We start from the raw sequence: 24,342 nt of genomic DNA, 5'->3' as shown, positions 1-24,342 counted from the left end.
TTCTTCAGAGAAGTTTCTCTTTAAGTCTTTAACCCACTTATTTATTGGGCAGTTGTTTCTTTGAGGATTTGTTGTTGAGGGATTTAATTTTTTGAGTTCCAAGTATATTTTACCTATGAGACCCTTGTCCATTGTATGGCTAGTGAAGATCTTCTCCCAATCCGTGGGCTTTCTATTATTCTTGCTAGCTGTCCTTTGCCATGCAGAAGCTCTGCAGCTTCATGCAATCCCATTTATCCAACCTTTCTTTGATTTGTTGTGTTTCCGGGTCTTTATTTAGAAAATTTCGGCCTGTGCCTAGGAGACCTAGGGTTTCTCCTATTCCATCCTGTAAAGTTTTCAGAGTGTCTGCTTTGACTCTGAGGTCTTTGATCCATTTGGAGTTGATTCTGGTGCAGGGTAATAGATAAGGATCTAGCTTTGTTTTCTACAAGTAGTAAAGCAATTTTGCCAGCACCATTTACTGAAGAGGCTGTCTTTCTTCCATTCTATGTTTTTAGCTCCTTTATCGAAGATTAGATGGCTATAGGTCCGTAGGTTCATTTCTGGGTTTTCAATTGTATTCCATTGGTCCTGAGGTCTGTTGTTGTGCCAATACCAAGCTGTTTGGATTACTATGGCTTTATAGTAGAGTTTGAAATTTGGTATTGATATTCCTCCAGCAGCGTTCTTTCCGTTGAGGAACATTTTTGCTATTGGGGTCTTTTATTGTTCCATATGAATTTTTGGATTACCTCTTCTATTTCCTTGAAGAATGAGGTTGGAATAAATAAATTTTTGGATTAAGTGTGTACACAATGGGGGATAAGGTCTAATAATCGACTACTGGTTTATCTGAGGATGTGCAGAACAACAATTAAGTCACATAAAGAAGAACGAAAGAGAAGAAAAGGTGAAAAGAATAAGAAAGAAAGAAAAAAAGATCAGAAGTTCAGTAGAGATAAACAAGAAACAAAAAAAATTTAAAGAAAGAAAAATAATGAAAGAGAAACACACACACACACATATACCCCTAAAATAAAAACTCTAAGAGAAAAAAGTTACTATAAAACAATTTTTGTCAAAAAAAGTAAAAATTAAAAATTAAAAAAAGTTTTGGAAAATTTGTTTTGTATAAAAAGTACAAAACAGAAAAAAGAAAAAAAAGTTCTTTGATTTTTTTTTTTGGGAGGGGTGGGAAAAATCCTCGTGTTGGAGTCTCTGGTCTGCTTGTGGTCCTGTGGCTTGGTTGGTTTCTTAAGTCGGTTTGTTTGAACAGGCAGAAAAATGCTCTGCTTTACCCAGGATTTTGTGATCCTCCTCCCAGGTTAGTTCAATGGGAGGGAGATCTGCTTTGAGTATCACAAAAGAGGGAGATGGCTTTTTCCTCAAGTTTGGTGATGCTGTGATGAGGCTAGGTTCTGGGTAGAGTTGAGGCCTTTCAGCAAACAGTAGCTTTTCCTGAGGGCTAGTTTGTGAGAAACTCACAGAGCCCAGCCTGGAGCCCCTCTCAGGGTTTCTGTTTACTGAATTTCAATTGATTGTCAAGGCTGCTAAAGGGAGGGGCAGCCTCTGGCTCTGATTACCAGTGAAGAAAATCACTCCTGGGGCTGGCGCCCAAGCTGGGTGACTTTTCCCTGGGTGGAGCTGAGTCTGGCTGGTCAGGTTAGGTTCTTGTGACCAGCAGGTCACAAGACTCTAGTTTTCTTCCAAGGCTTGAGTTGGAGCTAGCAGATGGAGATCTCAGGTACTGGGCGGGCACGGGTGGCCTTCCCTCCTCTGCTCCCTGAGAAGGAGTGAGGACGTCGGGTTTCTACTCATGCTGAGTCTTGGTTCCTGGGTTGTCTCTGGTCTGCGAACTGCAGGATGAAGATGTCCGCTCCTTGTCCATTCTTGCTGGTGTTGAGTAGAATCCGCTCACCAGCCGCGTCTGGCTCCTTTGTCCGGACTCTCTGTTTTGCAGGTATGGCGGTTTGGCCCCCAGGGCCACCGCTGCCGCCACAGTGGTCGCTGCTGGCAAGTGCTCAGAGGTGTCTCCTTGCCTGGATTTTCCCTCTCTGGCCTGACTCTGTCCTGTCATGGCACACTTGGTGTGATTCTCTGGCTTAGGACTGTTCACTGGAACTCTAAAACTGCTTTCTATACGAGAGCTTGTTTAGCCTCCAGCTTCTCCTCCACCATCTTCCCTCCATCTTTATTATTATCTTTAAATAGTTGTACAAAGCAGTTCTCAGTCTACAAAACAGTATATGAATACAAGGTGTCTGACAATATTGTCACCCATCAATGGAGACAATTCTTAACCCATTCAGAGGGACTGAACTCTTGTAAAAAGTGCTTAGAACAGATGTTAATGGTGCACACATAAGAATTATTGTACTCAATTTAAACATTTTCTGTGAGCTGATACTAGGACTTGAACTCAGGATCACTTGGCTTTTTCCACTTAATTGGTGTTCTCCCACTTGAACCAGATCACTATTTTCAGATTTTTGCAAATTAATTGGAGATACTAGTCCCACAGACTACTTTCCAGGCTGGCTTTAAAGAGTGATCTTCAGATCTCAGCTAGTATTACAGCTAGGATTACAGTTGTTAGTCACAAGTAACCAGCTCAACACAAAGCATCGAGATTATTTTGCTCCACGAATGATAGAAACTTATAACAAAAGTAAGTATTAACTCTTGCCCATGCTAATGAAAAAATCTAGATATTATGTCATTAAAAAAGTTATTATTGCCTCCTTCCAATCAAAGTATCTGTATAGAACATTAAGCAAATGCCATTATAGTCATGATTTATATACATCCCTTACTTTGAGATTTTCAGTAGTTGCTGCTTTATAAAATGCAACTTTTCACATTAGGTGTGCTGGATACTAGACCTTGGAAACAACTTCTTTCACTGAAAAATGCCATCCTATTCTAAGCTCTCATTTTTCCTATTTTTCACAAGGACTATGCCTGTCAGCATTTTCTTTCATTTCAACATAATCCAAAGCAATTCTGTGTTTCTGTCCTTTTGTTTTGTGACAAGAAAGCAGTGGTTTTGATTGTGGCTAGGTGGAGGTTAATTCCATGGACACATGCTAATGAAACGGAGAACCTTAGGGTGCGCAGTTTCATTGGATTCCCTGTTTGATAAGCCTCCAAAGTAAGAGGGCTGAGTAGAAAAATAATAGTTTTCCCTTAAGTTTTCCAGGAACTGCAGTTGTTTTAGAGCAAATAATGGAGTCTCGTGTATTTTAGAGGAATAATGCAAGCAGGAAAGAGTTCTGTTTAAACATTTATAACAATCCCATTTGCTACCTTCTTCCATTCAGCAGAAAAAGAAAAGCCCTTACTTTTTTCCCACTATACGCACAGATCGTTTTATACACATAGGATCATTTAACCGTAAAGTATACTTGGTCTTTCTCTTGCTATGATGTTATCTGCTGATCATTTTGTTCTGAAAGAGAAAGCATCTTTTGAAGGGATATTTACAATTTCCGTTAATCACTCATTTTACAAATGCATAGACAGACACCATTAATAGATAAAAACAAGAAAAATAGATCCCCAGATGAAAAGTACCTTTTTTAAAAAGTTAATTTAATTTTATTATCGAGGTGATGCACATAAGGGTTACAGTTACATATGTATGGTAGTGAGTACATTTCTTGTTGAACCTATTATCCCCTCTCTCATTCTTCTCCCACTCTCCCTCCATGAAAAGGACCTTGACCATTAAAGTAATTAACATGCCTTATCTACTTAAGTAACTCCAGTTTTCAGTGTAAAAATTGACCATCTCTTTCCACATCTTTTTTTTGGGTCCGGTCATGGGGCCTGAACTCTGGGCCTGGGCGCTGTCCCTCAGCTCTTCAGCTCAAGGCTAGCGCTCTACCACTTGAGCCACAGCACCACTTCTGGCTTTTTCTTTTTGCTTATGTGGTGCTGAGGAATCGAACCCAGGGCCTCAGGCATGCAAGGCACGTGCTCTACCACTGAGACATCTTCCCAGCCCTCCACATCTTTACTACAGATATCTGACCCAAATCATTATGCTTTGCCAGAGAAAAATGGAAAGAAAAATACTTTCTTTGAATGGAATAATTTAAAATTTCTTCTTATGTAAAATAGTAGGGCAATGAGTAAAGTGAGGGCCAAATTCAAAATATATCTAAAGTATCCTATTTTTTTTTTTCTGTCAGTGCTGGGGCTTGAATTCAAGACTTGGGCATGGTACCTTACCTTTTTTGGTCAAGACTAGCTTATTTGGTGATTAATTGGCCTTAAGAGTCTCATGGACTTTCCTGCCCAGGAGGGCTTTGAACCACAATCCTCAGATCTTCAGCTTCCTGAGTAGCTAGGATTACAGGCATGAGCCACTAGCACCTGGTTAGTGTGTTAATTGTTTTAAAACGGTATTTGTAACTGTTATGGCCTGGGCAAAATTTAAATATTCTGCATCAGATATCTCAAATCTATCTCTGTGAAGTAACTAATGAATTTATGTGTATCTTCTGTGGAAATATAACATTTTCTCTTCTCCATTCAGTTTGGTCAACTGTGAAAACACATTAGTGTGTGAACCAAAGGCAACTTGTATTCAGCTTGCTTGTTTTTAAATAAATGTCCTTTGCTCCTAAGGTACAATCTCCAGCAACAATTCCAACATGCCATAGGACAAATAAAACTAATATAATATGGCTATTCCAACTATTCAAGAGATATTATTCCTTTCATTTTTTGGAATCCCCATTTTTTAACTTCAAGGTGGGCATTTTTATGCGAGATAGTTAGCCTTAGTTTAAAAATGAACATAAAATTCTACTTTAGAAATTACAATTCTCAGCGGGGTGCCAGTGGCTCACACCTGTAATCCTAGCTACTCAGGATGCTGAGATCTGAGGATCACTGTTCAAAGCCAGCCCAGGCAGGAAAGTCTGTGAAACTCTCATCTCCAATAAACCACCAGAAAACTAGAAGTGGTGCTGTAGCTCAAGTGGTAGAGCACTAGCCTTGAGCTGAAGAGCTGTGGGACAGCACTCAGGCCCAGAGTTCAAGCCCCAAAACCGACAAAGAAAAAAAAAAAAAACGAATTACAATTCTCTTCTTGTTACTTCATCAAGAGGAGAATAATTAAGTTTTGTACAACCCTTGAAACGACTGAAAATAATTTTATAGTGTATGGCAATAAGATTCTTGTTCCTATTATGTTATTTAACTTCAAGTCATGTTTCTGTACAAATACAGTGATATTACTTAATTCTCTCTAAACTTATAATGTAAAACCTATCAAAATATACATACATAATTCTGAGTTAATGATTTTGTGGTATTAAGACTTTTATGAAGAAAATTATCACTGTTGTAGTAGCCCAATTAGAAAAGTTAGAAGGAAGCAATATTTGCTCAAATGTGTAAATAATTTATTCAACATTTCTACACATAATGCTTGGCAATAAGGTTTAACACAGTTCATCTGTCATGAACTGTGTTAAATGCTTTCTATTTGTTTTTTTGTTTTTGGTCCAGTTGTGGGGCCTGAACTCTGGGCCTGGGCGCTGTCCCTCAGTTCTTCAGCTCAAGGCTAGCGCTCTACCACTTGAGCCACAGTGCCATTTCTAGCTTTTTATTTTTTGCTGATGTAGTGCTGAGGAATCGAACCCAGGGCCTCAGGCATGCAAGGCAAGCGCTCTACCACTGAGCCACCTTCCCTGCCCAATGCTTTCTATTTGTTAAGCATGTTTTTGATCAAAATTTCTCTACCTGTGTTTCACACAGAATTAGGGACATTACTGTGCTTATTCATCCATTTTTATGACATATTGTTTGAATGCCTAATTTTTAATATCTAAAAATTAATACAGAAATTAATAATAACTAAGTTACAGAGCTATGTAAAAATAGAGGTCCCTCAGGGAAGTCCAAATGAGATGTGTCATTCAGAATGACCTTTAGTTCAGTAGGTAAGAACAGGAAAGCAACAGAAAATCAGTACTAAGATGCACAGAAACCACATTTTGAATGATATAAAAAGGAATATTTTTATAGAATTGTGGTTTGTTTTTTTTGATTGGGGTTTTTTGTGTTTTTTTTGGTCGGTGGTGGGGCTTGAACTCTGGGCTTGGGCGCTATCCCTCAGCTCTTCAGCTCAAGGTGAGTGCTCTACTGCTTATTTTGAGGACAGTGATATTGAAAATTAAACATTACAATAACTCTGGTAATAGTAGCAAACATTTACTGAGTGAATACTTTTGTGCTCAAGACATGAAAAAACACCATTCAATCTACTTGATAATTTGATTGGGATGATGCTGGTGTCTTAAAAAAAAAAAAAAACAACTAAGTCAAAGTATAGAGAAGTTGAGCATTCTGATGCTCTTGATGGCTTTTTTCTCCCAAGTCAGCATCCTTTATTGCTCAAGAGTCTATATTCACTACTTAAGATGGAGCTTATCATTTTTCAAAAAGACCCATAATCAGAATACATACAAAATATGCAACTTCAAAGGTGTTTTTCTTTTGCCTCATTTCATGGAAGGCAATCTATGACTTATGAATCATATTTAAGAAGCAGTAAAGCAATAAAACTAAAACACATATAGACAAATTTCTTCAGTAGTCCCTTGCTGGGAATAAGTGAACAAGTCTACAATCAGTCATGATGTTCATCTCTTGGACATTGATGTAGATAATTCATTTCACTCAACACAGCAGGTTTTGGTAATGGTTTAGCTATTATTCCTGCAGGAAACTATTGAGTTATACTCATAATTTTCAATCTGACTTTTAAAAATTCTTGCCATACTATCTAGTAAAGGAAGTATGCATTTTAACAAGGACCATTGAAGCTCTAGTTGACTTTTTATTAAAAAGTTTCAAGTTAGAGAAAACAAAAAGATCCAGAGTTCTTAACAAGTTTATGCAAAGTAAATCTTTAGTAGAGCTTAGCTTAGTTAAAATGTCCCTAGCCCTGAGAAAGTGTGTTTTAGACACTAACACAAGTTCTTTGACATCTATAGTTCTTAAAATTAATGTTGCTGATACAGAATTTTCAGAATTCACTTAGGAAATAGAAAGCCCAAATGTTGTCAATCCATCATGAGTTTGTTTCAGTAGCATGACAGTTTCTGGAGACTTCTTCTCAGTCTCCATCAAACGAATGTCCATGGTTTTTAGAACATTAAACATTCTGAAACAATTTAATGAGTTTGGAGATTGTTTCATTGCATTATATATTGTTGAGCCAAATGCAATTTTAAACCATGTCAAAGTATTATAGATATGATAATAGGGAGCTAAATTTCAAAAATATATTCCCTGGAATACAGATTGTTTTTGTCATTCTAAGACAGATCTGCATAACCCATGAAAACTTCTGATTTGATGGTAAATCACTCTTTAAAGAATGCTATCAACCATGTAAGTTGTAGGAAATTGATTTGAAATAGTATTGGATGAGTGTCCAGGTTAATACATCATCTCCTCACTGAATTGTTGGAAAATAAATGTATAAAGTAGGAAATTAATTTGTTATTTCCAGGAGGAATATCACCCCTATTTGTTTGAAATCTTTTCAGATTAATGGTTAAATTTTTCTCTCCACATGAATAGACCTGGATTTGATTGTCTAACTTACACAAACCAGTTCTTCATTTCTTCTGGAGGTTGGCACTTGTCTGTCACTGGTACCCACCTGTGTGTGCAAGGTTGGTGCCTAAATGTGGACAGATATGTCCAATGTCCTATTCTAAAAAAATATTAAAATATATCTATAAAGTTTCAGACCTGTATTTGGTGATGAAGAAGAAAAGGGGGAGAAGTATTCTCTTGTTTTGGTTAACTTTTGTTAACAGCTACGTAAGTACTATACTAAATTGTAAAATTTAGAGAAACACTTTATGAGTTTATTTGAATTTCCTTTCTCCTATATAAGTAATATTTCAGACTGAAAATCTTTGATAAATTTTGTACTTTATGTAATGAGTGAAGTATTTTCTTTTTCAATAAACCAGCCATATATTTCCAGTTGTTCTTTGGTGAATGATTCATCAAACTAGGTATGTTTAACTATGCCAGTATAACTAAATTACATAGAAATTCAAGAGTAAATTTGAAGGGCTACATAAATTGGTGGATGTGTTGCCCTATATATAGGTGTATGCATCTGGGTAATTGAACCCTTACCTTCTTGTATTCTAGGTAAGTCTTCTACCATGAATGACATTCCATTTTTTAAATGACAGTTACTCATTGTTTGATGGATTCTCTAAAACTGCAAATTAATACACATAGGTTTTGATAGCAAACACAGGCAATATAATGGCCAATCTTTCTGATCTGTGTTTTCATTACAAGTAGTATTTTTTATTCATAAATTATACTCATTTTAGCTATGCAAAGTAAGATGTCATTGACAATCATAAGATATGAGCTCACACTATGGAACAATAAATTTTAAGCAATGTATTATTACCCAAAATTGTTACAATTTTGGGATAATGCAACAGTACAAGACAAATATTAGGTAATGGCTTAAGATCATGTAATTAATCATATAATGGGTCAAGAAAATAAACCCAACAGGACAAAAAATAATAACTAAAAATAACTGCGTATACTTTCTATTTTAGAATTCAAACATGTGGTTTGATTGAAGAAAGAATACATAAGGAGCTTTAATAAGTTATGATGACTTAAGATATACATACTAGGATATTCCATATATCTTTAAGCAGAGGAAAACAGACACTGTTGAAGAACTTGAGGAAATATTTCACACTGTTATGAATTTGCTAGAAATTTTGACTTTCAGAAATGTTTGGAATGCTTGATTGGTGGGATGACTAATCGTTGTTACAGCTACCGAGTTTGTGAATGAAAACTACTGCTTAGTTCTAGTAATGCTATATTTTTATTAAAGAATGAGGCCCATACATTTTGAAAACACATAAAATGAAATCAAAAAGTTTTCTCCTAGGCTCTTCTCCTTGATTATATTATATAATTGAAATCACTTCCTGAAAACAAAAGTTCTGTAGTACTCATTGACAAAGAGAGGCTATTGACTCAATGAAAGTACATTTAACTGCATTCATGAATCATGATTTACATTTCACATCCACAAAATCTGAAGAGCTGGTAAAGCACTCAACTTTTTAATAATTAAATATTTTACCAAAATCATTATAAAGTAATTGTTGGAGAGTCCCTGGAAGGCAGAAATAATCCATTATGTAAATTTGGGTGCTTAGAACATTATTCAAGCTGCATCTGCCTCTGGCTGACTGAGTTGCAGTGTAATGCTTGTATCATTTCTCCAAGTTTAAGTGCAAAATCTTGTCTTAGTAAGCCTTCTAAAATTGCAGCTTCTTGATTTATGATTCTTCTTCCTTAATTTCTAACATCCTGCTTACTTTAGAAATTAAGAATTTGAGAGTAGTTTTCTTTTTTACTGGGATTTAAACTCAGGTCCTTGAGCTCACTCAGGTTGCTTGCTCTCAGATAATACTTTACTACTGGAGCCAAGCTTCCAGCCTGTTTTTTCCCAGGTTAATTTGGAGGTAGAGTCTCATTGGCTTTTCTGCCTGGGTTGGCTTTGAACCATAATCCTCCAGATCTCCCCAGTAGTTTGGATAACAGTGATGAGCCTCTAGTACCAGGATAAGAGTGAGTTTTTTTTTTAAAGAAATATCCCAGGGTTTGTTTTGACAACACATAAATCCTAATTGGAATGATACAGAGAAAACTGGGCTGATTCTGAAAAAGGATGGCAGGCAAATTTGTGAAGCTTTCTATAACAAAGAGAAATTACTCACTTTGATGCAGGTAATCTGAGAATCACATTTTAAACAAAGGAAAGTGAAATGTTTTCTGGCTAAGTTATGACTTGTGATAGGTGATTCATTTTACTGAAATTAAGTTGTATATAGGTTCTTGGGATTTAGCCTAGATCTACCTGCCTTCTACCTTTTCCCTCCATTCCTTAAAAAATCAAAATCAAAAACAAAAACAACAACAACAACAAAAAACTCGGTATATTCTGAAGATCTTGAGTTCCCATTGTGTGTCTATTGGCTTTTCAATTATGCACAAGTCACCTGACTACACATTTACTTTCTTAGACACTGGAAGTCAACATTTGGATGTCATCTTTAGGACCTACTAATTACTTTTAACTATCTTTCTTTTATAGTAACTATCTAGGGTGAATTTAATAGAATGCTTTAAATTAAAATTTAGTTGATTGCCCAATTAGTAGTACTTCAGATGTCAGAATTGATAGTAGCTCTAAGTGAAGTTAGAACATTTGAGTCATTCAGATACACTGCCCTCCTATCTGTTCCTAAGGATGTCAAGAATATTTTGTATTATATGTGCAATATTAACAATGCTGATTATTTATTTGAAATTAAGTTTTTATTTGAAATCTGAAGAAAAAAGTTTGTGGGTCCATATAAAAATTAAAATTAAAACTAATTTGTTAATGAATTAAGTACTAATGAAAAGTAAACAACAGATACTCTAGACTGTACTCAAGTTGTGGTGGACCAGATAGTATGAGGTTGTGAACTTGTATAAATTCACAGACCATAGTTTCTGCCCTCTTCTTTCTTATACTTTTTAAAATGTCCTTGTACTAGGGATTAACACAAACTAGTAAGCACTACAGGATTTAGGATATGCTATCAGTCCTTTTGCTTTTCTTTATTTAATTTAATTTTTTTGTCAGGGTGATATGCAGAAGGGTTACAGTTATGTAAGTAAGGTGCTGAGTACATTTCTTGTCAAACCCCCTCCCTCGTTTTTATTCCATTTTTGCCCCAACCCTCCCCCCAAGTTGTACAGATCATTTCTAACATATTGGCTTGTTAGTATCACTGTTGCATTGGTTCCTCCTTTGTCCTTTGACTCATCATTTGTTTTTCCCTTTCCTAATTCAGATAAACATATATGCAATACTTAGGGCACCAAAATCAAATACAGTGACTACAGGGGATAAACCATAAGGGGAAAAAGACACAAAAGAAAAAAAACCCATAGTACATTAAAAACAAAACCAATAAAGAAAAATCTCTGTATCCATGTCTTGGAGTTCATCTTGCTTAGTATCATCTTATATGTAGGAAGCTATTGAGCTATTCTGCTCATTTGCTTAGATTATCCTAGATGTATACTAATTATTGAATAACGGAAACCATGGAAACTATACTTCTTTTGGTCCTGCTTACTTCACTGAATAAGATTTTTCCAAGTCTGGTTTTTGAAATAAGGTTTCCCTAACTTTGCTAGAGCTGGCGTTGAATTTGTAATCCTCCCACTTCAGCATCTAGAGTAGCTTGGATTGATTATAGGTGTGCCCCTCCCCACCCAGATTCCTTCCTCAACCTTGTTATTCCTTTCCCTCCCTTCCCATTTTTCCTTTTCTTTCCTCTCTTCCTTCTTACCTTCCATTTCCTCTTCCCCTAGTAATTCGTTAAAACTATATTTTAAAACAAAACCTCCAAACCAGGCACCAGGGGCTGATGCCTGTAATCCTAGCTACTCAGTAGCTGAGATCTGAGGATCGTGGTTCAAAGCCAGACCAGGCAGCAAACTCTGGGAGACTCTTTATCTCCAATAAACTACTCACAAAACCGGAAGTGACACTGTGGCTTAAGTGGTAGAGAGCTAGCCTTGAGCTGAAGAGCTGAGGGACAGCACCCAGGCCCAGAGTTCAAGCCCCATGACAGGAAAAACAAACAAAAAACAAACAAAAAACCCTTCCAAGATATGAAATGAGACCGTTTCCTTCTTTTCTTTTTTCCTTCCTTCCTTCCTTCCTTCCTGCCTTCCCTCCTTCCTTCCTTCCTTCCTTTACCTCTCTCTTTCTTCCTTTTCATTTTTAGAGTGAGGGTACAGAACTTGAGGTAAAAAAGTGCAGCAGTAGAGCTCACTGGACACTGACTGTATAACTCGTGGGTAGAGATGGGAGGGAGGGACTGGGAGGGAATAGGGAACAGAAGACATTGTGCCAAAGGAAATGTCCTCCTCATCTGACTCATGATAATTATAATCCTTCTGTATATCACTTCTATAATAATACGTTAATAACAAAAAATGAAAGCTTAGTTCAAGGCCATCAAAGACAGATTGGATGTTATGAAATAATAGCAAAATTCTGCTCAATAAACACCAGTAACATTTGCTCCTCATTGTGATTCCAGTTAACTTTCAATGTTAATTAAAAATATACATTTTAATTTAATAAACAGAATTTAATTTGTTCATGAGCATTCCCCTTTCTTTCTGAAAAGGATTAACATTTCAAGGTTGCTCCTCTAACCTTGGGAATAAAAACTGTAGTTAGAGAAGAGGTATATCCAGATCACCACCTCATCCTCAGACATAGGTTTTGTTTTTATGACCTTTTTTTAAAATTTATAGTTTTTAGGATAGTACCATGAATAATGGATGCTGATTCCTTAACAAATCAAAAGTATCACTAGGAGCTGGTGTTTTGTGCCTATAATTCTAGCTATTGAGGCTGAGATCTGAAGATCATGGTTCGAAGCCAGGTGGGGTAGGAAAGTCCCTGAGGTTCTTATGGCCAATTAACACTAACAAGCCTGAAGGGGAGCTGTAGTGCAAGAGGGAGAGGGCTAGCCTTGAGCAAAGAAGCTCAGAGACAATGCCCAGACTCTTGAGTTAAAGCCCCATGACCAGCACACACACACAAAAAGACAAGAACAACAGAAGTATCCAGAACAACACAATAATCAAAATGTCAATCAATACTTCTTTCATATTTCTTATATTCTTTAATAGCTCAACTTTCATTGCAAAGGCAAGGACGTCTTTGGTACCTGTGTTACTGTGTTTTGTAGCTACAGTGAAATATCTGAGATTGGGGTGCTTTATATATTAAAAGGTTTATTTAGCTTATAGTTTTGGAGGAATCAGGCATAGCACCAGCTTCTGCTGACTCTAGTGAGTGCTTTCTGGCTGTAACACAATATGATGGATGGCATAATGGTGGGAGTACAGTATGGGAGAGAAAGAAATCATGGTTGTGAGAAATGAAACAAAAGACACTCAGAGGCCAGCTAATTCTGTACCAGCCCTTGCTATAAAGCCTTCAACAAATCTCTTCCAAAGGTCACGCTACTGTAACCTGTCACCTTTCTGTAGGCCATATCTTGTATAGGTCCAGCAACTTTTGATTCTGCTACACTTACGACCCAGCTGTCAATCCATGCACATTTGAAAGATGACATTAGAGAAATCAAATTCTGTCAAATAGTTGTTTTGTGGTATGAATTGTATCTTCTTACTTTTATCTAGCTATAGCAACATTTCTCAAGATTAGATTTTTTGTTAGACAATTAAAGTAATTCCTTTTGGGTTTTTCCTTTGTTTGACTCTGTTAATATTCATCTTTTATACTGTAAATAAAGTGTATCTTTCTAATGCACAGATCGTAGGGTCATTGGCTCTTTAGTATCTGTTAGTTGCAAAGGATAACAGTCACACTCCTGTAGGATGATATTGAAAGGCCATTAGTCTTAGGTTCCAAGACCACGTTGAACTTTTGCCAAGCATATCAGCTTCCTTCTTGAGTGTAAAATACAATGTGCACAAATCCAATTTCCAAGTTTTCTGCTCATGGTGTTCCTTCGGTCTGAACCTCTTCTTCCCTTAGTGAATTTACTTTCCTTAAAGCTAATTTAAATGAATTTACTTCCATTATAGCTCAGTTTGAGTGCTACCTGTTTTTAGGAAGTGGCTTCTGATTGTGCTCCACTTACAATTATAAGGATTTTTTTTTTTTTTTGGTTGGTCGTGGGGCCTGAAATCTGGGCCTGGGCGCTGTCCCTCAGCTCTTCAGCTCAAGGCTAGAGCCCTACCACTTGAGCCACAGTGCCACTTCCGGCTTTTTTTTCTCTTATGTGGTGCTGAGGAATCAAACCCAGGGCCTCATGCATATGAGGCAAGCAATCTACTACTGAGCCAAACTCCCAGCCTTTAAAAAATGTATTTCTGTGATTCATTTCCCAGACCACTATGGTACACTTATTTAACATTGGGACTCATAATTTGAATTTCCCAATTAGACACACCTCAGTTCAGTTGGCAGCTCTGCATATTTTATCTGCAACCTGGGCAATTCGTAACACTTGTTGGACCATAAAGAGAATCTCTTGCTTTTTCTTATGTTTGTGTGTGTGCTTATACACATCTTGAACTCAGAGACTCAAGCTCTTGCTTGACTTGTTTTTACTGTACTTTACTTTTTTAGGTTGGTGCTTTATCACTAGAGCCACACCTCCACTTCTGGCTTTTTGCTGTTTAATTGGAGTTAGGAGTCTCTGGGGCTATTTGTCTTCATAATGTACAGTGTGTACATTATCTTTATTCTTTATGAGTATGCATATAATGTGTATGCTAATTAACTTTGTCTGATTTTTTTTAAGTTTTTGGCATTTATCTCTGCAGTCTGGCTATGAATTGCCACTTTCAAATCTCAGCCTCCCTAATAGCTGAGCCACAATTGTCTGGCTGTTCATGGAACATGTCATACTTCACTCATTAGAATTAACATAGGAATGTATTTCTGAATTTCAGACATAGGAGATGAATCCAAAAGAAGAATACAACATAAAACAAAAGTGTTCAGTGATTCCGTAAAATGATTGGAAAGTTTAATTTCACCATCATGAATCAAAAGGCAACAGAGAGTGTAGGTACGAGGCTAACACCTGACATGGTTGTGTCTTATTTTTCTAGGATCTCGTCTTCGCCAGGAAGATTTCCCGCCACGGATTGTGGAGCACCCATCTGATGTCATTGTCTCTAAGGGAGAGCCCACCACTCTGAACTGTAAGGCCGAGGGCCGGCCGACACCCACCATCGAATGGTACAAGGATGGTGAGCGGGTGGAGACCGATAAGGATGACCCCCGGTCCCACAGGATGCTGCTGCCCAGTGGCTCCCTGTTCTTCCTGCGCATTGTCCATGGACGCCGAAGTAAACCGGACGAAGGGAGCTACGTTTGCGTTGCCAGGAACTATCTTGGAGAAGCTGTGAGTCGAAATGCGTCTCTGGAAGTGGCATGTAAGTGACCTAAAACTCTTCTGTGCGCATTTGCTTTACTTTTATTTTATTATATTATTATTATTTTGTTGTTGGTCGTGGGGCTTGAACTCTGGGCCTGGGCGCTGTCCCTCAGCTCTTCAGTTCAAGGCTAGTGCTCTACCACTAGAACCACAGCGCCACTTCTGGTTTTCTGGTGTTTTATTGGAGATAAGAGTCTCAAGAACTTTTCCTTCCCTGTGCTGGCTTTGAACCAGGATCCTCAGATCTCAGCCTGCTGAGTAGCGAGGATTACAGGCGTGAGCCAGGTACTTTTATTTATTTTTAACAGGCTGTGGTTATTTCGCTGATCCTCAAGATCTAAAGCATTAAACAAAAAATATAATGCATAACTTTGGCTTCCCCCCAACGACTACGCTGATCAGCTTATGTGATGCAGTATATTTATTTATACTGAATCCATGTGGAGTTAGTATCTTAAAGAAACTTGGCAATATAAGATGCTGTTCATGCTGAAATTTTTAATTATTAAGGAGAGAGAAAAAGTTGGCAGTGTTGGAAGGAGAAGTTCTTGTATAATATGCCGTCGACTACAAGGCATATGTTCAGTATTATACTATTTTTGTTGCATATTTATAGATATCTAATCCCTAAATACTTTATCAGACAGCTTTCAAAGGAATTTATGCCATTATTCTCTAGAGTGACACTTTTACTTCTAGACTGAATTTAAACAGTGCCATCCATATACCTGGAGGACGAAAACACCATCAATAGTAGTCTTTTTCCTTTCTTTTCGTAGTAAAAATCATCAGAGGCTTTCTGTGAGGACAACAATTAGGTCATGTACTGGAGGGGTTTCAATTTCTACTCAATAGCCAGCAGTAGATAAGGACTTATTATATTTGGATTTTTTTAGGCATTTGTTTATTCACCAGATTATTCAGATAGTAACTCAAGATATAAGTGTTTTGCAGCTGTTTGAACATTGACTCCACAAATTCACTGGAGGATGAATTGTTTTCCAAGACAAATTAAAATCATTTTGGGGGGGAGGGTCTAACTTACAAGTGAGGAAGGGTTTTATTATAAAGGCTATGCTATATTTATTTTGATAATAAATTCTCAGTATTGAAGAGAGATTTTATATAGAATGATTCTGAATCAATATTCGTATCCAAAGGTGTTTTTATTCTACCATTTTCTGCCTGTTTATTAGGTCTTTGTAGAGAAGGGACTTAGTAGATGTCAAGATGCATGAGTATTCTCATGTAACAGTGAGAGAAATGCTAGGTGATAACTTCAGTCTTATTTCCTTAATTACAGTTGATACCTGTAATCACAAGTGTCACGGAATCATAGTTAATGACAAAACTTGTGTATATGTATGCTGAAATTTCCAGAAATATATTTCTGTCTTTACACATGACATTGTGTCTTGGTACACAAAATTACAATAGTGTTTCAATTCATTCCTGTTCTCAATTATCTAGTTTTCTAATTTATGCTTTCTGCCAGGAAACGTGGAATCCACATGAATGGTATTATTCTTTCATTTAATACATAATGAAATATTCCCCAAGATGGCTAAAAGACCAAGATTCAGAGAATTAGGAGGAATTCCAAGACCAAATCTTGCATTATTTAAAGGTTGAGTTTAAGGAATTGTGCTATGCACAAAATAAACCCTATTAAAAAAAACCACTGTAAACAAACTCTGGTATCTGAGGATTAAGTGAAAATTTTTTAAAGTTTCTTTTTTTTATCTTATCTTATCAGCAAGAAAGAACTACTTTATTCCCCGAGCTAACTTTATTTCTTCAAATTAAAGTTTATCTAAATTGGATAGTAATTTTTTTGTTGGACAATTATGAGGAGGAATTTCTTTTTTCTGGAATCTTAGCTTTGTTAAAACTTCTCCCACACACATACAGCTTTTATTTTTATTTCATCTAAAAGGACTGCTGTCTTTCCTAATTGAATCATTAATAATGAATCAAATTGTGATAGGAGAAAATATTTGAAACCATAATTCTTTTTTTAAATGTAATGTGACAGTAGCATTTTTTATTTCAAACTAAATGAACTTTAAAAATTGCTTGAATTACTTATGATCTAGAGAGGAAAATGAGAAGGATTCCAAATTGGATTTAGCTAGTGAATAAAATTCTTTCTTCTAGTGCATGTCAACAGTTCATGCCATTTGAGGCAACACAAGATCAAATGCGATTCATTTTTATGTTACTCATCTCTTTCCATTAGCTCAGCCTTCTCTCTTGTGACTTTCCTAAAACCTATTAATATGTAAACTTGGGTCAACACATAGCAACTTTTCAGCATCTCTTGGTAATTATGGTGCATCCCTACAGAATATTAGAGGAATGATTTCAGATTATATGAATGCATTTTATATTTTTATTTTACAACACAGAACACGTGCTCATTCATGTTGTGTTTTACTCCTCATCTGGTACATGGATATAGACTGACAGGGTGCTGGACAATAGTAATGAAGAAGGAGACATATCCTAACTCAATTCAAAGAGTTTACAATATACTTGGGATGACAAATCTGTACATATGCAATTATAAATTAGATAGAAACACTAAAGCTTGTTACAGAGACTAATATTATAATCTGTGAACCCAGAGGGGACAGTATTTAATTCTTCCTTAATAAATTATTTCAAGAAAACTTTTTATGATGGTATATTACATGGACTCTGGAAAGTCAGGTGAGAATGTCTAAGATAGAAATTTAAGTGAATGATGACTATGGTAGGTGGAAAGCAAGCAATATAGAACACCGAGTGTTTGAAAACCTGTAGATAACTTGTTGGGTTGTTGTGTGGGTAGAATGAGTTGGAAAGGTTGGTGTTAAGTAAATTAACTTGGCAGCTGAGGAAGGAGAGCAGCATGTGGTATTCAGGCAAGGGAAAGGTTTATTTGTAGGCCACCTCTGGTCAAGTTGGAAACCCATGCAGCCGTACGAATAAAAAGGCTGAACCACTGTCAGGCCAAGATTTATCAAGGCCAGGGGCAGGAGAAGGTGTGGCCACACCAGATGCAGATGTGACCTGGGCGGTGGAGGGGGGGTGAAGGGGTGGATGACTGCCTCCAAGTGTGCCAGTTACCTAGGTGACACAATTACTGGGCAGAGACTTAACCTTCTCTGCCTTCCCATGGAGGACTTTACAGTTGGCTTATTATGAATCATAAAATCTAGATTTTTGTTGTTGTTGTTATATGCAAGGCAAGTCTTTGAATTGATGTTTTACTGAAGGGATCATAAAAAGTCAGAGAGGATTTAAGAATCTATCAAACAATTCAGAAAAAATGCTTAGTCTTAAGTTCTATGCTGAAAATAGTGGTAAGGGTGGGAATGAGAAATGGTTAGAAGTAGATGTAGGAATTAAACATCAGATAATTTTAGCATCAATTTAGGAAGATAGGGTGTCATCCTCAGATTTTTTTATGGCAGATTTTCTGTAGACTTGCACTCTGCATTATTTACAAGCATCTCTGAATTTTTCTCATAAGATGCCAATAAGACTGTCTGCCATTTCTAGTTATGACAACCCAAAATGTCTGAACACATTGCAAAATGTCCCTGAGATGTAGGTGTGCTGCCATGATCAGTTCCTGTATCTATAACTAATGGGACAACTTGTTGAAGCCTTTACTGGGAACTAATTGTTGATATAAAAGTATGAAAATTGTTTGGCATTGATTTTCAAGGTAAACATACAGTATTCTGCTGTAGCAACGTGAGAAAGTTGTGACTAGCCATCGATTTTTACTTTGATTTTACTTTTTCTTCTCTCCCTTTCTCTCTCTGTTCTTCAACTTAAGTTAATATTTAATGGGATAATACAGAGAAAACTAGAATATAGAAAAAGAAAATACTGAAGAAAAAATAGCTATTCAGGACCAATTATTTCAGTAGATTTGAATCAACTCATTATTACTGTTTTCTTTCTTCTTAAAAATTGGTTTAGGGAGAAAAACAAAAGCAAAAGCCAAAAACAAGAACAGAGCAATTACAATTGCTTTTTAGGCCACTTGAACCTAAGGAGTGTCTTACAACATGCGATGTCTTAAGAGTGAGAATATAGCTTTGCAGAGCCAGAAGCCAGTAGACTTGGTCCTCAATCAGTTAATAGTTTTCCAGTGGGACCAGCGAGAGCTTGGTGAGGCTGGGCAGATAGGGTTTCAGCCCTGGACAAGTGCTGGTGTGTGGAGCAGAAGGAGCACAAGGAGCCCTCCCATGGAGCTTGGCTGCGCTGATGCATCTCCTGGAGGTCCCTAGAGATAGCAGCTGTAGCCCCAGGTGGTAAATATATGACAGCAGTTGATCTATCGACCAGGGGAAGAGGGGGTTCTGGCCTAAATGAAAATTCATGAAAAATTGATGAAGTCCCCAGATTATTTTTTTCTCTTTCCTTTCTTCAGCACTATACTAGTGCAGAGAGGAGAGATTAAATGAGGTACTGAGTGCTTTCCTGGCAGGAGGCTAGAGTTCAAAGGTCAAGGGTCACAGAAACTGATTCTTTTTTTGTTGTTGTTTTCTTCTAAAGGAAAAGTCAAGATAAGAACTTTTTTTTTTATTATTAGCTGATTTACCTCTGCTTTGGTATATAAAATGACTAACTGTTCTAACACTGGCCTTTGACAAGACTACAAAAAGAAGAAATGTATGATTCATTATTCAATTAGGAAATAAGCAATACATTTGGTTTCTTGGCTCTCCTTTTCTTCTTTCTTCTCCTCCATTTCCTCTCCTTTTCTGTATTCCTTTCCTTCCACCAACTTTTCCACCTCCTCCCTCCCTAACTTCTTCCTTCTTTTTTAAAACTTTTTTATATATTAAAACTTACGTTGTGAAAAATTCATTTAGAAAAGGTCTTGTATTCTCTATATCTTACAGATTGCTAGAACAATCCTCTAACATAATCATACCACTTGCCTTAAATCCAAAACTAAATTGACCTTTGATGAGTACAAGGAAGAGAAGTTACACAGAAAGTAGACTTACATTAGTGTGAGAGGGCACTTGTAGCACTGAAATGATCACCACATTAATTGACATCTTCAAAATTGATAAATATGTAAGTTCTTACGGATTTATTTTGTTTTATTTTGACTATAGGTGAATTTTATGCTGACAAAAATGTCATTATTGTTCATAAAGACATAAGGTTAATCATCAAAAGGCCTATTAGAGAGCATGTGAAAAATTACTACTGCAGACAGTGGTGATTCACGCCTGATGTCAGGAGGCTGAGATCTGAGAATTATGATTGGAAGCCAGTATGGGAAGGAAAATTCATGAGACTCTTTTTTCCAATTAATTATCTAAAAACCAGAAATAGAGTTATGGATCAAAGTGGTAGAGCACTATCCTTGAGCATCCCTGAGTTCAAGCCCTACAACTGACAAAAAAAAGCCCCAAAATGAAAAAAACAAAAAAACAGAAAAACAACTTAATTCACATACAATATCTTTCCCTGAAGTACTACTTCAATGTTTTATTCCCCCCCAAATATCCTTATAGACCTGTGCAACTGATACTACAATCTAATCTAGAATATTTTCTCCATTTCAAAAGGAAACCCACTGATCATTTGTAGATACTTTCTACTTTTTCTGCTTCTCTAGTAAGAGTACCTTTTTTTTTTTTGTGATACTTCACCAAATGCTTTCAAACGCAGGTCTTTTTTTTTTTTTGGTCATGGATGAAGGAGTGAAATTGTTAGTCCAGGGAAACATGTTCAAACTTCTGATCTACTTAAATATGTATAATGACGTATTTTGCTTCAGGTTTCTTTCCCCTGATTGAATTAACTACATCTAATCTCCCGCTCAGTTCAGGTCTCAAGTTGCCATTCATGGAAATTTAGCCTGAATTAACTCTGATTTCAAGGAAAATGCATTAGTAAATTGAAATCTTGATATCTCCTCCTTTTCAAAAGTTTATTCCCATAAGTATCATTATTTTGAAGTGTAAAATAAAGCTACTTAGAGAACTTGAAAGAAGAAAACATAATACAAAGGGATAAAAGACACACTGTGCTGATTTCTATTTTGGTTTCTAACAAAAAAAAATCACTGTGAACTCTAAGAAAACAATATACACTGTCTTGGAAAGCTTTCCCACCAACCAGCCTTTAAAAAAACAAATTAGCTGGCCAATGGTGGCTCTTACCTGTAATCCTAGCTACTCACTAGGCTGAGATCTGAGGATCACAGTTCAAAGCCAGCCTGGGCAGGAAAGTCCCTGAATCTCTTATCTCCAATAAACCACCAGAAGACGGGAAGTGGTGCTGTGGCTCAGGTGGTAGAGCTCTCACCTTGAGCTGAAGAGCTGAGGGGACAGCCCTCAGGCCCAGCGTTCAAGACCCATGACTGACAAAAAGAAAAAGAAAAGAAAAGAAAAAAAATAAATAAAAAAGCAAATTAATATACAAGGAGCCCATGGCTCACACCTATAATCCTAGCTGAGGATCACAGTTCAAAACCAGCCTTGGGCGGAAAGTCCTTGAGACTCATATCTTCAAGTAACCACTAGAAAACTAGAAGTTGCATGGCACTGTGGCTCAAGTGGTAGAGTGCTCGCCTTGAGCTGAAGAGCTCAGGGGCAGAGCCCAGGCCCAGAATTCCAGCCACACAACCAAAAATAAAATAAATAAATAAAATTGACAAATGAAAACAAAACCAATAAACAAAAAGCAAACCAACTAGGCTATAACTTTTGTGGGCACAATTGATTTTACTGAAAGTAAACATAGTTGACACCATAGTCAGGAAAGATAGTTTTGTGGAACATTTAATATACTCTTGCCACATTTGTGTTCCAGAAAATCCCCAAGTCTTCACATTTTCTTCTTCAGACTGTTTGTACTGATTATAATACCTGTCTTTACACTTTGAAGCAGCCCCCCCATACAATTATTTAAGAAATTACATATATTTCCTACAAGAGTTAATATATGTGAAAGGCTCTTAAGAAAAGGATGGAAGTAAAAACAATAGTAAACTTTCTGGGATTTTTTTTCCTGTATAGAAGTAGACAGTAATTTGTAACAGTAATTTGTAACTTTCAAGCAAAAAGTCTTTGCTTTGATGGTATGATGGACACAAATGGGGGTGAACCAGTTGAGACTGATTTTTATGCTTTGCTTTATGTTTTATTTTGTATTTTATTTGTTTTTTTTTCAGAAACTCCACCACTACAATAGCTGTGGATGATTTATTCACTGCTTAATTAAACTTATCATAAAATGGACCATTTAAATATCAACAGGGAAGGATTATCAGGCTGGATTATGCAGGAAATGTTAGCTTGATTGTATTGAGTAACATCACAAGTAGACCTAGCATTTGAACTTAAATCAATATCTAGGTAGAAAAGGGAACTCTGGTTTACATACTTCTTCTTGAAAGTCAGATCTAGTCTCAATTATATGCATACATTTTAGTGTTTATGAATATAATCACTATTTTATTTTATGTGTTTATCATCCAAATCTGTACCAAGATTTTATAACCATCTTTAAAGTACATTTATGCATTTCTATAACATATATACATGTGTCTAGATATGTGTGTCAACTATATGTATATGTGTGATAATTATTTCTTCATTTATTATAGACAAATTTTTATAGCCCATTCTGTAGAAACCCCGTTTCCCATTTATTTTTTTCCTCACTTTCTCTGTTTATTTGTATTGAATGTGGACATTCCATGTTTTTTTCTTAAAGAAATTTCAAAGATGTTATTGCTGTACCTAATGTGAGGAGTCAGCAGGGTTTTAAGAAGTTTGGGACTTTGATGGTGCTTGTATTAAGTTATTCTGGGAAGGTGCATGAATGGGAGGTAAAACCTTCCACAGTAATGTAGTATAAAGGCCTTCTGACAAGGTTTTTCATATGTTAAAAGTAAAGGCCACAACAGGTTTCTGGCTGAATAGGGATGAGCATGGGCTTAGGAAACTGGAAGGGAGTCTGAAGGGAAAGGTCTGAGGTTGTGTCTGAGCAGATATGGAAGAAAATGAGTACCCTACCTTGGTTGGAGTATGAACCGAGGGCAGTAGGGAAAGGTGGTGTAGGTAGGACATAGAGACTGGCGATTAGCTTATCTTGATCCAGGACCACAGGGATTCTCTATGGAGCTGGGCTTCTTGTTTGGAAGAAAGGTATAAAGGGGATAGTCAAACCCAGTGTGAGATATATTAGGACAGAGTCAAGTATGGCTGTGGATTACTACAAAATAAAGGATTAAAGGATGAAGGTTGGATTAAGTTGGTGAATTAAATGGTTATTAGGAGCAGAGGAGAGATCATTCCCAACGAAGAATATAGGAATTTATTTTATTAATGAATTTGGAACTCAAAGAAAGATGGAAATTTATTGTGCTAAAGTTTTATATACCTAGAAACTATATACCTAGAAGCTGTTAGGTACTCAGCCTGGAACTGCCATGTAGATCCTTAAAACAGGGAGTTTTTCCATGAATGTAAGGATTCTGGTTTAGAACAAATCTATATAAACTGTTGTACAACAATGCTTACTACCATTGAGATTTCAACTTTAATACAGGAAGATAAGCTTTGTGAAAGACAGGACATAACCTGCATTCCAAGGGAATTCCATAGGATCCTGGAGAGTGGGGATTGGGGCTGCTGTGATGCTGATAGAGTTCAGAGTAGGAAGAGACTGATTTGGCCAGAAAAATGGAGGAGGTAAATGGAGTTTCTATGTCGCAGGATGTGAATAACAATAATGACTGTTAAGTAACATTTGTCAGAATTTCATCTAAGTTTATTATGCATTTCTCAGAACAACCGTAAGATTTGGTTAATACTATTTCCTTCATACTATTATCCCAAATATAACACCGATTTGCCAAACTGCACAGAAATGAGAGCTAGGATTTGAGTTCAGCTAGACCTGGCTCTCAAGCTTGTTTTCTTAATCATTATCCCAAGCATCTTCATTGATTCATTTAAACAAGCAAATAAAATCATTTGACACTTAGAAAAAAAAGTCATTAGTGTTTGTTTTTGGCATTTTACTGGGAGACCATTTTACCACTTGTGGATCTGGAATGATTATGGTGTTGGGTAAGTTGAAGGATAAAGTATCATCTTAGTGCTACATTTCCGTGATTCATAGCATGTTAAGGAAAAGAAACAACAGATAGAGCAATCTTTTCTATTTTTTATTTAGTTATATATTGACATTTGAGAGCTCATTAGTTTATTCAAGTAATTTGATTTTCCCTGTTCAGTTCCTACTT

At 36.6% G+C, this 24,342-nt stretch overlaps 1 protein-coding gene across 5 annotated transcripts in view; it reads left to right on the top strand.

Annotated features, from left to right (window-relative positions):
* Robo2 (roundabout, axon guidance receptor, homolog 2 (Drosophila)) overlaps positions 1-24,342 on the top strand; it is a 519,781-nt gene that overhangs the window by 40,522 nt on the left and 454,917 nt on the right. For all 5 annotated transcript variants that reach the window (XM_013034888.1, XM_013034887.1, XM_013034886.1 and 2 more), the window contains exon 2: positions 14,737-15,063. In XM_013034888.1, the coding sequence (XP_012890342.1) occupies positions 14,737-15,063 (327 nt within the window). The remainder of the gene's footprint in view (positions 1-14,736; positions 15,064-24,342) is intronic.

This window comes from Dipodomys ordii, unplaced genomic scaffold (genome assembly GCF_000151885.1).
Source record: "Dipodomys ordii isolate 6190 unplaced genomic scaffold, Dord_2.0 Scaffold199, whole genome shotgun sequence".
Lineage (NCBI taxonomy): Eukaryota > Metazoa > Chordata > Mammalia > Rodentia > Heteromyidae > Dipodomys > Dipodomys ordii.
Note: the sequence above shows the minus strand (reverse complement) of the source record. Positions and strands in the feature narration are given on the sequence as shown.